Source organism: Cariama cristata, unplaced genomic scaffold (genome assembly GCF_000690535.1).
Source record: "Cariama cristata isolate BGI_N322 unplaced genomic scaffold, ASM69053v1 scaffold2673, whole genome shotgun sequence".
In the NCBI taxonomy this organism is placed as follows: domain Eukaryota; kingdom Metazoa; phylum Chordata; class Aves; order Cariamiformes; family Cariamidae; genus Cariama; species Cariama cristata.
In genome coordinates this window covers 16,479-31,563 of record NW_009606448.1, presented here as the reverse complement: position 1 = coordinate 31,563, position 15,085 = coordinate 16,479, and the positions used below count along the sequence as shown (strand labels likewise).

The following is a 15,085-nucleotide window of genomic DNA, read 5'->3' as shown; positions in this document are numbered from 1 at the left end:
TTATATTATTTATAAATAGTTAAGGAACAATTATGGTTAATAAATTATTAAAGATTATACCAAGTCCACAGTCCAGGAGTTTCTCATAACCGAAGCTTGCAATCAGCTGTGTATCACTATCTGCTGATGTGTTTATAACCATTCCTAACACAACCCTCATCTTTGTGAGAGTGTACCATCTCTATTAATCACTGATTAACTCTTTAGTAATGGGATCTTAATGACAATTGTGACTGTTATCTACAAACCAAGTCATGTGTGAGTGCAGGATGCCCTAAGCCGCTGGGCATTCCTCATTCCCATCCAAGTCCTGTAAGAAAACTTCTGCAGGACCTGTGAGATGGAAAGAGATTAAGTGGGGAATGCAGGGATGTTTGAAGAGAATTAATCACTGATTAACTCTTTAGTAATGGGATCTTAATGACAATTGTGACTGTTATCTACAAACCAAGTCATGTGTGAGTGCAGGATGCCCTAAGCCGCTGGGCATTCCTCATTCCCATCCAAGTCCTGTAAGAAAACTTCTGCAGGACCTGTGAGATGGAAAGAGATTAAGTGGGGAATGCAGGGATGTTTGAAGAGAGCTGGGAGTGGAGGCTGCTGCTCTCAGTGCTCAGAGCAGCCCACGGGAGGGATGCTCTGCCCTTCCCAGCCTCCAGGCTGTAACAGGTAGAAACTGCTGCTGATCCAGCAAGTTGCACCATGTGCAAGACATGAACTGTGGGAAACTACTTGCCAAAAACTGCACAAAAACTGCACTGCCACAGTATTTCATCCAAATTTTCCGCTAAGATTTTAAAAATTCCCATGTTCACCAAACTTTAGTGCTATAAGTTAACTTCTCCCCAGCCTCCCTTTCTTTAACTAACACGTTGCTTGTGCACTCCAGTTATTGCTGCTGGTTTTACATGGTAGAACTATACCAGCGTTTACCAAGCAGCTCATAAGCGAGCAAAGAGAAAACAAAACTGCATTACGATGATTACCTTGGTGGGAAATAGGGTCTGATCCAAAGTCAGATTGGAGTCTGTGCTCTGATATCCAAATACCCTGGATCAGATCCATAGTGGGATGATGGAGAGCCTCTTCAACCAGCCTGGGAAGTGGAGGAGGTAACTAGCAGTGATAGCAACCCTGAAGTCTGAGTTTCTGGGTGGTAAGTAGAGGAATGGCATTTTGTTTGCCTGGCAGCTTGTCAAAGCTCCCACGTGTATCCTGTTCCTGACTTTGAACTTGACCATCTGGTTATTGGCCAGGTAAATTATGAAGGTTTCTTGTCTTTCTATGGACACCTCATGATAAGCCCCTGTTGTGGGAACTGAGCTCTCTAACAGGATTCAAGGCACAATACTGGACTTGAGGACCCGCTAAACTCATCACACAGAGCACAGTCCTTCTTGCTGATATCCCAGTCTGACTTCCATTTCAAGCTGTGTTTTAGAGAGCACAACTACTGATGTCAGTGAAGACGTTTCTGTGCAGAACTAGCTGTCTTGTGCCTGCCAAACATCAGAAGTGGGTTTTGCACATCCCCTGGCTGAGACCGCTCCTAAAATCACAGTGTCAGGACACTTTGCCAAATCGGTTATGGCAGCTGCGTAGCAAAAGCAAAGCATTCATGCAGTGAAACATGAGCCAGGCACAGGGAACCCCCTTATCTCCCATCAGGATGATGTCCCGATGCTCTACACCATGTACCCTTTTTTTTTTTTTTTTCTGTTTTACTTGTACCTGTGTAAACTGCAGATGTTTGTTTTGTCTTTCAGTCATGAGGCTGTAAGATCAATGTTCCACACACAGATGAGGTGGGTCGGTCTTGAAAGCATCATCCTCCCCCCTTGCCCTGTACCCCTTGTTTAATGGAAAAGCTGCAAACAGCCCAAGGGGCTTCCTCTGTTTGCAAAAAAAATTTCACTTTCCCCATTTTCTGAACTTCTTCTCCTCCCCCATGTAAAGCCCCACTAAACCCAAACCTCACTTAACTCTGCATTTTGTAGTAAATTAAAACAATAGTGGTAATACTGTGACTGTCTCTCCCACGACAAATTCCCTGTCTGCCTTCCCACCCTCTCCCTTGGCTTCCTCCCTGTCAGTATTTCCCCTCTCCACTTCTCATTTCTCCTCCCCTGACTACGGCAAGAGGCTGAAAGTCAGAACAAGGTCTCGCTAATCTTGTACAGCCCAAAATAAAACTTTGCGTATTAGGAGATGAGAAATGATTGCATTACTGACATACTAAATAGTCCACGTTTCTTCTGCAACAAACGGTGCCCATTGAATGTGTTGCCTACAGTAGCAGTACTGTGAGATGCAGATTTCATCCTTTTTTCTCATAATACCTGATTAATGTTTTACCTTTTAATGATGCCACTGTTACCTGATCCAAAGTAAAGAAATCATGAAAATATATGCAAAAGAAAAGTTCTCTGCCTAGCTCACTGCACTTGGTATATTATAGTCAGTCCCGTTAAAGGGACACATCTTTAATTTCAAACAAACACACAATTTCCTCAAATAAGATGTGAAATACCTTTGAAGTGCTCTTCTTCACCATTGACACTTACTTGGTGCATTATAGATAGGACCATAAAAAAGGGCAAATGAGTTTCACTTCTGATGAGAGTTGCTGTTTTGGGACAATTTGTGTTTTGAGTTCTCAGGCACTCGCTGTGCCTGTGCATCTGTTTTTCAAGGTCCTCGGTGCTTGGGGCAGACACTGGGGAAAGAGCAAGGGACAAGCTTGGTGAGGTGCTCTCTGCTGCCAGTGTCTCTTTAACTATAGCATTTAAAATATGCCATGTGTTTCCAGGCTTATCCCAAATGCTATCAATCCCCTCCACACAAGGGATGGCTGCTTAAAATATACCTACAGTGCTTAGGCTATCAGGGGCATCATAAAAGTCAAAGGCTTGATTTTGCTTCTCTGGTTGCATGACTCATTTTAACGAGGATCCCGTTAAGTGTGAACAGGAATGTTTATATGTGTAAACTTTTCGGATGGGAATTGTTCTTTTTTCATGCACTTTCTCCTGGAGTAGCGGGTTGCACCTTTCTCTGGCTGGCATTTTCCCATGGTTGCAACATAACTAATAGCTGCCCTTCGTGATGATGGCATGTTTAGTGATAAATTTTGTACGAAATACGCTGTTGACATGATCTAACACCTACAGAAGGTCAAGACCAGCCTCAGCGAGTAGTTTTCACAGCAGCTTTAGCACAGCCAAAAGGCTCAGAGCTATGCCCTTGGTGCTGAGAGCTTGTAACGGGAATTACAAGGGAATTAAAAGGGAATTACAAGAGAATTACAATCCCTTTGCAGAAATATGATCACACAGAAAAAGTCGTGTCCTCCCCAAAAGACTTATTTTTAATGCGCCTAGTGAGACCTTGGAGTCCTATGCCACCTATGCCTTTGGTGAGATCTTCATTGGGTCCCATCTAAAGCACCTCATGTTCAGGTGGGAGCCAGCAGGTCCCCCCCAGGTCCGTCTCGTAGCAGGCGTGTACATGGAACACGCTGTTGAGCTCAACAGGAGGATGATCAAGGCACGCTGCCCATGGTGAGGGAGTCCCAGGACTGATGGTACCACGCTGTAGTGCAACCATAGGGTGGGAGCTCAGACCATGGGACTGGCTTCATTTTGATAACCCGTAAGTATGCCTACCTGCAAAAATATGTTTAACCAACTAACTGGTCTGAGTGGAGAGCCCAAGGTCACCGGTCTCAAGTGTAATGAATTATTTCTAGCCATGTGTGGAGTCACTAGTAGATGGGGAGTAGATGGATACAGAAACACCACCGCACAATTGGTATTTGATGGAGATCTTTCCTGTTCTGGCCAAATTCTTCAGCCAGTTGTGCCTGTCTGGCCTCTGCAACTGAGAGATGGCCCACAGTAACTGGGAGATTTGGCGTGTAGAGTGAAACAGCAAGGGAATAGTTTTGAGTGTCTACATTATTTAAGACCTTTTGCAGGGAACGACATGAGAGAAAGGCAGGTGCAAAGGTCTGGCTTTCCAAAAGCCTGTCATCAAGGGCTTGCGGTCGATTTTGGTTTAGTAACAGAGACTGGCAATTGAATTGTCATTTATACTAGCAATAGGCATCAGATCAAATGAGCTGTTAAAAAATAGACTATTTCCAGAGAACTGTTTCTAAGCCTATAGGTAGAGATGCATGAACAGGGTGAGGGCGTCTCTCACCCAGCACCCAGAGGGAGTTTGTCTTAACTTTTTGGAGTGAAAATGATACCAAAAGCAGCACAGCTCGGGATCTGGGCGTCTAGCCAGGGCTGTGCGGATAGCATGCAAAGAGGTACTTAAAAAAAGACCCAAAGTCCAAACTCAGCATTTTGCAAGGCTTGTTGGGTATTTCTGATCTCAGGGTTTTCTTCTGGTGAGAGCTCCTGCAAGATACTAAAAATTGTTTAGGTTCAGCCCCCACCCACATAAAGTAATGGAACCATAATCTGTTAATAGCTCAGACCCTTACGTATGCCTGCCAGGGACTTGCAGAGGGGCAGGAGAAACTGGTGTGACCGTGTTTTTACTCTATATTCAGTTAACCAGACTGCTGCCCGTCTCTGCATTGCCTCCCTGAAGCAGTTGTTGTAGGGCAAGGGCTCCTCTCTGCAAGGCAAGGTCACAGGATTTGTCCCTGATGGCTCTAGGGCTGCACCTTTGCTTCTGCTGCTTCTCCAAGTCCACATCTCATCTCCTTTGCACTCAGGATCGAGCTGCGGGCACTGAGCAAAATATCTCCAGGGGACGAGCTGACTGTTTCCTACGTGGATTTCCTCAACGTGAGCGAGGAGCGACGGAAACAGCTGAAGAAGCAGTATTACTTCGACTGCACCTGCGAGCACTGCAAGAAGCAGATCAAGGATGACCTGATGCTGGCGGTGAAGGAGGGCGAGAGAAAGGTATGGTTTGTCCTGCTATGTCCAAACCCAGAGACCACTGCGTCTCTTCCACCAAGGCATCTCTGTGTCTCTGTGACTATGGTTCCTCAGCCGGGGGACACTCTCAATCGCAACAGAGTCAGATTTTGGCAGAAGCCTGGCTAGTGACAATGTAAAAAATGAGAACAGACTGAACCTTGATTGAGCATAACACCAATTCAAGCCCACCATGCAAGGCCAGTTTAATCCCTATTATGTAACGTAAGTGCAGTTTTTAACTTAAAAAAGCTCACAAATCTTGCCTTTAACCTAAAAGTCCACCAACAGGCAGAATGCTAAGATACTGGAAAATTAGATCTAGAGCTGAGGAAAATGCTGGCATTTAGACTGTGGCTTTTTTCTGGAGGAACTGAAAGGGAATCAAAGTTTTGCACAGCAGAAAGGAAAATGTGTTGGCGGTGATTCGTGGTGACAGGACTAACAAGTGTTGATGAAGCTGTACAGTTTGTAGAATGTGTACCATCACACCAGCTCCAGGAAGGTGGGAAGCCTGAACTTCCAGTCCTTCCTTGCAAAGGCCTGTCACAGGGAGTTTGTACCCATTGCTTGGCATTTGTGCGTGGTTGCTGTGGGCAGACTGACTGTGAAGAATTCACATGTTTGACTGTTCATTTTTAAGTAATCTGCGTTTTCCTTGGAGGTCTTACAAGTCAAAGAGTGGGAGGGTGTAAAGCTGTGTCTTGCTGTCGGCAGTGGGATGTGTTGCTTGGCCAGTGGCCCCAGTTTACCAGCATGCTGGTAGCTCTAAGAGTTTCTTTTTGCCTCCTCTGCCCAAGGACATAATTGCTTGTATTTTTTGTCCTTTGTGGCAGTGTTAGCTTAGGGGGGTTCTACTCCTGCAAGCTTTACAAAGTGTATAAGGGAAGGCACATCAAGGCAGGGCAATTTAGTGTATTATCAAGTCATTGATCTGCGCTATTAGTCAGTCACATGATAAATCAAAGAGTTCAGCTCAGGGGCTGATGTGGGGCAGGACCAAACAGCAAAGGTGGGATGAGAAACCGTGACCTCAGACCAGCACTGCTACCAGGAGAGACCCAGCTCCTGCGAAAGTGGAGTACAAAACCCCCAGCCTCCAGCTCAGCAGTTACCAGAAAGCCAAACTCAGTCCTATGACCCTTCTTTCATATAGGTGGCAGTCAGGAAAGGCTGGTTGTTGCAGACTATAAGTCTCTCCTTGAGAAAGGTTTGGAGAAATGGGATTGAACTGATATCAGGGAACTCCCATGGGAGACAGGACATGGGACTAGAGGACACCCTTTGCTTGCTGGGTCAAGTTCTCCTCTAGTGCAAAAGACCTTGCTATATAATTGCATCACTAAATTACCCAGCTTCGTCTTAAAGCTAATCCTGACTACTGAAACTCCACGCTTCTGATGTAAAGCTGTCCCAGAGCTCAGTCCTCTGATGCAGAAGCATCTTTATCTGATTTTCTGTAGAAGTATTTTTGAACACCTCCTGCAGTGGACAGCATAAAAAAAATCCTAGCTCACATTCAACATCTGCTATCAAATCTTGACCAAATGGTGAGATGCACCATCCCCTTTTTGTGAGTATTAGAGGTGCTCTGCAGCACGCAACTGGAAGACATGCACTTTTGGGTAAATGTCCTCCACAATCTGAACTGTTTGTATAGAAAAAGCCTGGAACTATGCAAGGTGCATGATTTCAGCTATTAAAAATACACTCCATCCTCAGACAATAAGTATCCAGACTGACTTCACCCACAGAACACGTCTGCTCGCTGCCAGCTGTATCACATTTTCTGAATTCAAGCTCACTTGCCTGAGAGCAGCAATGCTCACAGCTGCGTGGAAAAAGCGCTATGAATATATGTAAGATTGACAGCTTACATCCTCAACAGCAGCTGCGACCTCCAGTCCTTCAGCCCTTCCAAATAGTAGCAAAGTTCCCATTGTTTATAATGGCAACAGACTTAGGGGTGTAGTAAATGCAAGAGAGGATTTTTATTAGACAAAGCCGCTGTGGAAATGCTGTTTAAAGTACTTATTCTGGGAGTCGTTACTCAGACAGCATAGCAATGCGATTTGCACTGATGTTAACATTGCCTTTGAATGTGCTCTGTGCACTGGGACGCCCTGTGTGCTGCTCAAACGGCTGCCAAAATCTGATTAGCTATGACAGCTTCAGTCTAATAATATAGAATAGTAAATCATAACACGTACATATGTATCCATAAATAAATGGGGGTTATATGGCTCTGAAAAGCTACTGATATTCCATCCATACTAAACTTTCAAGAGCTTTTCCTAATTGAAATTCCCAGCTGAATTTCACAGGTTCCTCAAAAATTTGATTGACCAGATGTGGGAAAAAGACAACGGGACAGTCCTATGGTCCTGACTCCAAATCTTTGTGTCCTTCCTTGCAATGTTGGGTCTCTGCTTTTAATCCGTGCCCAGATGTCCTTCCTGCCTGCCGGGCATGTGCCTGTGCTCTGGCTCGATTGCGTGTCTCCAGACCAGGCTCTTCCTGCAAGCTCCTGGAGTCACGCGATTGTGGGCTGATTTCAGATTTCCCATTTACGAAAAGGAAGGTCATGAAAGCTAGAATAGTTTGAAAATGCGAATTTGAAAGGCTCGGGAAAGCGGAAGATGAATGATGGTACTGGATATCATAATGTTGTACTTCAACATTAAATGAAGGAAAAGGAGGCAGCTAATTAAGAGCTGGTTAGCGCTTTGCCAGGCATGCCTAGATGTGCGTCGTGTCTTCAAATACACGGTGAAATTCAAACTTCTTTGAGGTGTGTGTTAAAAACACATTTCACTCTCTGGATGCAGCTGAAATCTGAGGTCAACCATCTTATGGTGTTTGGATCTAGTGACAGTATTTCTCGGGGTGCATAAAATTTAGTGATCTTTCCTATCCTTATTCCACCCATCTCTCATCCAAAAGCCTCATTCCTCTCAAGCAGCTGCAGTAGGAGCACTTGATACACATGAACTGGTGGCTTTCACAGCCTCTTTGGCATCTCGTGAGACCTCCCTGTTGCAGGGTCAATTCTGTCCATTTTCCAGAGGACAGAATTGGGGGGAAGAGTCAAGGAACCCAGTTATGCATACCAGATGTACATGGCCGCTACCCTGATGAGCAACACTTGCTGAAGTCAGCAGGAGCTTCACCTCTCAACTTGGTAGCGGGACCATTTCAGCCCAGTCTTGGACAGGTCTGAGAGGCACACCGGTGCCACAGTCAGTGGTAGGAAGGTAGTGGGTGATGTGGGAAGCATCCCGCTGAGCTGATCTGGGTTCCCAGACCGCAGAACAAGCATCGCTTCAGACAGGATATTTTGGCATGTGTCAGGCAGTGCATTTTCCTCACTGGTTTTCCTAACATTGTCCCCAGCCCTCTGCAGAGACGGTGAAGGAGGTCATCCAGTTCTCCAAGGACACGCTGGAGAAGATCAACAAGGCCCGCATGGAAGGACTTTACCATGAAGTGAGTCCTGGTACTTTTACTCGCTTGCTGTATACGCACTGCCAGGGAAAGCAGGTCTTGTCTTTCTCTACACCAATGATTTAAGGATGAAACAAACCCCCACTGCTGTGACCTGAATATCCCCATGTGCTTCCTGCCCTCTTGGCAGCTCAAATTGCAAAAGCTGACACTGGTTTCTGCCCTCTGTAAAGCACAACTGTGTCTGAGACAACATCCCAGACTGATTTCTTTCATGGTGATGATACAGGAAGATTCAGGTGATGTCCAGCACCTCCAGTTGAGACAAGTGTTGAACCAAGGGCCTCCTGGGTGAAAAACATGAGTTACAGGGGAAGTGTGATGAGTCAACTTTGCCAGGTAGCCTCATAAAAAGGAAGACAGTGGGTTTGGGAGAGGGACAGGACAGTCAGGAGACTTGCCAGGTTGAGCTGTGGGCTATGTTTGCCTGTGTTGGTCTCCTCTTCACCTCCTGACTCCTGCATGTTGCTCATTTATTCGGTTGCTGAGGATGGGTGTGTGGTGTGGGAGACCCAAGTCCCACCTGGAGCACAGGCCACAAGGGCAAATGGTGAGAGAGCTCAAGTCACTTCTTCCTTTCTCCCTCTTTTGCTGATCCAGGAAATATTTAATTGTTCTCTTCAGAGTGTAACAACTTCAAGAAAGCACTCCAGGTTGAGCAACAGCCTCCGGGTTTGAATTTACTTTGAGAAAAGGCTGAAGGTCCCCCAGAGCAGAAATCTGGACATTGGGTCATGGCTAGGTACAGATGTGACATAGCTGAGCAGGTGGGCATGGGACGGTGCAGCTCCATGTCTCCAGCCCTGTGGGGTCATTAAGAGCATTCATTGTATTGCATGCTCATAGGAGGTTGGTTGGATGGCGTTGGGGTGTAAGAGTCCTGTAGGCACTCGGTATCTGACAAAACCCAACCTCCTGGATCTTTCTTCTCCTGAATAGTGGACAACATTTTTTCCTCACTAGTTTTATGACTGTAACCCTGGGAAAGAAAGCTTTGAGCACCAATCATTTTGCTAGGCTCATGTTTCTCGACAAATCAAAGCATATCCTATCTTGCCCAAACTTCATGGAGGCTGACTTAGCCTCTAGGAGTGGTATGGACCGTGCAACCCATAGAGCTTTGATGTGGCAGTTTTGGGGCCAAAAGTGCTCTGACTTTCCCTTCCCCTCACTGCTTCCTCCGGGCACAGGTTGTGAAGCTGTGCCGTGAGTGCCTGAAGAAACAGGAGCCTGTGCTGGGGGACACCAACATCTACCTCCTGAGGATCCTCAGCATTGCCTCCGAGGTGCTCTCCTACCTCCAGATGTTTGAGGAAGCAGCCGACTATGCCAAGAGGATGGTGGACGGCTACCTGTATGTCTGTGCCCTATTTTTGACAGCTCTCTGTGAATGTGCAATGTTAAGCAATGCATTATAGAAGTAATTTTCTGAGTCTGCTCCCATCAGGGCAGCGGTGCTGGCATTGAGATTAGGATCTGATTATATCACCAGACAGAGAAGGACCCCTTCTTAAGTGCACAAAAGCTCCCAAACACCTTGATTTACTAAACTATAACTGGCAAATGGTTTGGATACATCTTTCATTAGCCTTTTTGTTTGGTCTCAGAAGCATCTCAGGGCTGCCCTGGTAGCAAGGCACAGTGCCTGGGTGCAGGACAGGGAGGCTGACACTGCGGGAGATGGTCTGTTCCCCTCACCCTGCAGGACGGAGAAGTTGCAGAGAAAAGAGAAACCAGGTCAAATGGCTGTCACTCAAGATATCCCTTCACTCTTGAGTAATACATGTTTTTTTTATCTTGGCTAATTAGTATACACAGCTCCTGTGCTAAAAGCTCAGTGAGAATAAAGAAATTCAGGTTTAGTTCACATACATCCAGGGCAAACCTCACAGTAAAAATGATGTACTTTATTATTACTGAGGTTTTACTACAGGACTGATGAATACTAAAGAGCAAAAAAAAAATAAAAATTAAAAAATAGTGAAAACCATGCAGAAGAGAGAAAATCCCATTTTGTCATCTCATTCACCAACCTGCTGAGAGTATCTCATACCCATTACTTGTCTTTTTGGTCAGTTCTACCCCAAAAGGCCTGTGATATTTTGTTCTTTTTCAGAGAGGTGACAGAGTCACCTCCCTGGCTTGCAGGCCTGACAAGCCACTTCATGTCCCAGCCCTGGCACTGAGCTAATTGAATGATACAGAGGAAATTGCTTCCCCTCCCTGTTCCTCAGTTTTTCAGACCAGGGTGAGGACTGCAGTAAGTTCCTTCCTTCCTTTAAGATCTGCCAATTCAATATGCCAAATAAGCCCTTGAAGGCAGGTTTTTAGGTAAGTACAAGCAACTTCTAACTCTGCCTCATCTTCTAAACTTGGATATAGAGGCCAGGTTTCGTGTTTCCCACCTCGAGTACTGACCGTAGGGGAGTAATCTGACAGTCCTCAGAGGCAGGGATGCATCTCCAGGGGGTGAGTTGAACATTTCTGGAGTTTCTGGAATCACTTATTTCTCTTCTCACTTTGAATGAGAAGCTGGTGGTTGTTGCATTCTCAATTCAGGCACTGCACTAAGTTGGTGCCATCTGGGCTGTAGGGTCCGATCTGGGTCTTGTTTGTGCCAAAATAATGTGTAATGACAGAGCTTGACATTCTTCAACCCAGGTGTCCGACTTTCCCCGTTCGCAGGTCGGTCACCCTCTTTTCACAACAACTCGTGTCCCTGTATAACTCATGTTTTCGTGTAACTCATGCCTGCCCCTTTCTAAGCAGGGCTGCACATTTCAGTGGCACTGAATGCAATAGACTCTTGACTTGAGTAAACAGTCTGCTCTTTGGCAAACATATCACGTCACTGACAAACATTTGGGAACTCAAATCTTTCCTGAACTAAAATTACTCAATGTTTTTCCAGGAAAATATACCATCCCAACAACGCACAGCTGGGGATGGCTCTGATGCGGGCAGGAGTGACTCACTGGCATGCTGGTCTCATTGAAGCCGGGCATGGCTTGATCTGTAAAGCCTATGCCATTCTCCTGGTAACCCATGGACCTTCTCACCCAATTACCAAAGACCTGGAGGTAGGTGTCATCTCCCGTGTTGTCTCTACTGTCTGTCTGGGCAAAATGACATTAAAGCTATAGAAACAGCCCATCCTTAAGAGCTGAGAGCTGTATCAACTTGCTGTAGGTGAATCTGCTTTGGCAGGGCGGTTGGACTAGATGATCTCCAGAGGTCCCTGCCAACCCAGACCACTCTGTGATTCTGTGATTCTGTGATCAAGTACTGACTGCTTCTTACTAGCGCTGTGGTTTTCTCTAGATTATGTTGCAGTCTGCTGGGAAATGCATGCCCCTTCCTATAGGAAATTTTCATCCCTGAAAAATAGCTTTTATCCTGCACCACGACATACATTAAAAATGACTGCTGAGCCCCTGAATTGTCTTTGAAACTGCTGTGCCCAAGGACAGAACCTCTCATTCTTCAGACAGCCCAATTTCACTGCTCTTAGGTGGATGGCATTACAATTTGATTATATCAAATGACATATGGTGATTGTTCCCAGTTTACAAACTGATTATCGGTGTCCATTCTTCTTTATTCGCCACTCCCCAGTCCTTCTAAACTGGAAAGTACTTTTTCCTCAAATGACTGGTAGGTGTATTTCCTAGCTTAGAGTCAAGAGCTGCAGATCCCAGGGAAGTACATCTGCTCAGATATGATGAACTTTTTACAACTGCAGCTGGGGATCTATAATTTCTTTAGCCTTTAACTGACCTGATGTGACCTGTTGGCTTGACAGCATTCTCCTTTATTGGCCAAAAAAATTACATGATACCAAATGAAATCCTTTGTTGATGTCTTAGTCCCCATTATAGCAGAGCTATAACCTTTATTAGTGCAATTGTATATCATCATGTATGTGATGAGTATCTAGTACCTAAAGCCAACGTGCCTGTTGACTGTTTCCTTATATATAGCAGAAGGTGAGACCCCAGCACCTCCATTTCTGTATTTCCCTTCCCACTTACTTTAGAAGGAAAATAGTGGATACATGGCACATGCTTATCTCTGTGCTCCTAAACCAAGGGCTGAATAAACTCACAGATAGGTGTAAAAGGATTTCCTAAAATCCCTTCTGAGCCTCTGCTATAATGCAGCACTAGGAATGACTCTGCTCCGGTGAATCCTGGAATGCAGGGGGTGCAACTGTGATGTGGTCAAAGAGGGGCTGAGCATCCCTCTCCTCCTCCCCTACTCCCTCCCACATGAGGTGACCCCCACCCCAGTGATGGGTCACACCAAGGGTCAGGCCCAGGCTGTGGATGGGAAGCACACTCACTCCTTGGCTCTGCACAGCATCACCTCTAGGTTCTGCATCAGGTTTGGGAGTGTGCGACTTCCCAGCAGCCTGTGGAAGAGCTGGGTGCAGGAAGGGTTGATGCCTTCTTCGCCTTCACAGTACACAGGCAACCAGGTTTGAGAAAGTAACTGGATATCTGTGTCCAGTCAGCTCTGGTCCTGCTGGTGGGACACCTAGAGGTGCATCAGTCATTACGTGGCCTAGGACATCCCTGAAGGATGGTCACTATTTTTAGGCTGTGTGTTATTCACTTGCTTTGAGATCCCCTGTGTCACAGGTGTTGTAACCTGTTGCACCCCTCAGGTCATGCGTGTCCAGACGGAGATGGAGCTGCGCATGTTCCAGCAGAACGAGTTCATGTATTACAAGATGAGGGAAGCTGCCCTCAAAAACCAAAAGATTCAAGTCATGCCTGAACCCAGCAATGAGACCTCACCAAGCCTCTTCCACAAGAAGGAATAAACCCTGAGCTTGACACAAATTCATGCCTGTGGGATAACACCACCTGTGGCACTTCCAAACATTGGGAAAGTGATATGGGCATGTGATATATCCATAAGGATTGTTTCCAGTGGCACCAGTCTGACAGCATGGACCTGCTGGGGGAGAGTCCTGAAAAATCTGAGGGCTCAAAGCAGAAGAGATCTTGGCAGAAACAACATCCTTTTTCTACCACTAGCATTAAAAATCAAAGAAAAAAACCTGTTATAAAATTACTTACATTCTTATTGGAAGCCTGTTTCTCTCTACACAAGTCCTGATCTTGAAGCCTTTGGTTAAATTTTAATCGATTCCTTCCTAAGTGCTTTTTTTCCCCCTCACTTCCTTGTGATGACATAATTTCTTTCCAGTGATGTCCATGGGCGGTTGACCAAGGGATGGTAGAAGTGGGAAGCTGGTTCCAAAAAGTGTCATGTATGCCTGTGGGCACTGAGTGCAAACTGAGTAAGACAAATGGTGTTTTGTGTGAAATGGTATTTTTCTGATGAAAAACTGCTGACAAATGATTCTGCAGCTGACACGGGTGCAACATCAATCTGTGGGCACTTTGCAAGAGAGACTAAGTGGAATTTCTAGATCGGGATAAATTAATTGGGGTAAGTTAGTCTCCTTAGTTAAAAATTAGAAAATGTCTGCAGTGATGGCAGCAGATGGACATGGGATGAGTCTGTGCCAGAAGCCAGTTGCACTGGGGTGGTGTACTGGCTGTGTAGATTGCTCTAACTGACCAAGCGGTTTCCAGGGAGGGGGATCCACCTTTGCTCACCTTCAGGGTGAGTTAAGGGCTCTGATGCCTCTCAGCACCTACCTTTCAGCTCAGACAGGTGCTTCATCAGTTTTGTGCTGAGCAAAAAAGCTATAGTCCATGGATCAGCTGCCAGTGGGCAGCCAGCGGAGCTAAGGAAAAGTCTAAAGGCTATGGTTGGATTTCTAGATAAAAAAAGGTCTTTGCTCACTGCTCATCTATCTCAAAATCCAACTGGTTTGCTCCAGGCCTTCAGTGGCAGCCAAGAGATGAAAAGGGATGGTTTGTTCAAGAATCCCCTATCTGCTCCTAAGCAGAATAGCAAGGAAAAAAACCCCAGGGTTTTTCTTCTTTGACATTTCTCAGTGATTTTGCTGATGTTTCTCCAAATCTAAGACGAATTCACTGGAGACTAACATCTGCTTTTTAGGTGCTATTGATCTAAGTCCTTCGTTTGTCCATGAGGTGCCCGTCTGATGCCCAGTGTGACAATCCATATTGGTTCGGTTTTCAGCATGAGGATCAATGTCGAGCTGTAACATGAAAACCTTCCCTGAGGAGAGAGGAGATGTGGGAGACATGCACATGAGGACAAATTGGTCCTTTAGTGGCACGTGTTGGGGTTGCAGGCGGAGGTGAGGAGGCACTTGTGGTGTTTTCCTAACATTCTGATCAGCTTTGAGCGTTTGTAAGGGCATCATCCCAGGTAGGTGTATCACACCCTCCATATTCCCATTTCCCAGTTGTCATCCAAGCACAGGCCTTGGAAAAGGCAGCTAAGAAGGAAGAATTTGCTCTCCTGTGTGCATCAGAAAACCACATCTCCATCCAGCCTGCAGCACCAACAGAGAGCATGGGAGATGACTTTGGTGCTCCTTCTGTGTCTACACTGTGAACAACCAGTGCCCATGTACTGCCACAAGAAAAAACTTGTATTTCACCCTGGAAGAAGTGTTCAATTCCAGTTCAACCCAATTTATCAGGTGTGGTTTGGGGTGAAACACACACTGGACACACGAAGGCTCTCTGGGGCCC

At 45.8% G+C, this 15,085-nt stretch overlaps 1 protein-coding gene across 1 annotated transcript; it reads left to right on the top strand.

Annotated features, from left to right (window-relative positions):
- Positions 1-1,074: 1,074 nt before the first annotated feature.
- On the top strand, positions 1,075-13,636 carry SMYD1 (SET and MYND domain containing 1). The gene is made up of 7 exons (XM_009696359.1): positions 1,075-1,112; positions 1,767-1,805; positions 4,730-4,922; positions 8,331-8,423; positions 9,632-9,795; positions 11,353-11,521; positions 13,108-13,636. Exons 1-7 carry the CDS (start codon positions 1,075-1,077, stop codon positions 13,264-13,266), a joined length of 855 nt encoding a protein of 284 aa, XP_009694661.1. The 3' UTR covers positions 13,267-13,636.
- Positions 13,637-15,085: the final 1,449 nt, after the last annotated feature.

What these genes read in the sequence shown, in the direction of transcription:
- SMYD1 (XM_009696359.1), top strand. Translation starts at nt 1,075, where the DNA reads ATGGAGAGCCTCTTCAACCAGCCTGGGAAGTGGAGGAG. An exon ending in TGAAGGAGGGCGAGAGAAAG is followed by an intron (nt 4,923 to 8,330) that starts GTATGGTTTGTC and finishes CATTGTCCCCAG; the next exon opens with CCCTCTGCAGAGACGGTGAA. An exon ending in CAATTACCAAAGACCTGGAG is followed by an intron (nt 11,522 to 13,107) that starts GTAGGTGTCATC and finishes TGCACCCCTCAG; the next exon opens with GTCATGCGTGTCCAGACGGA.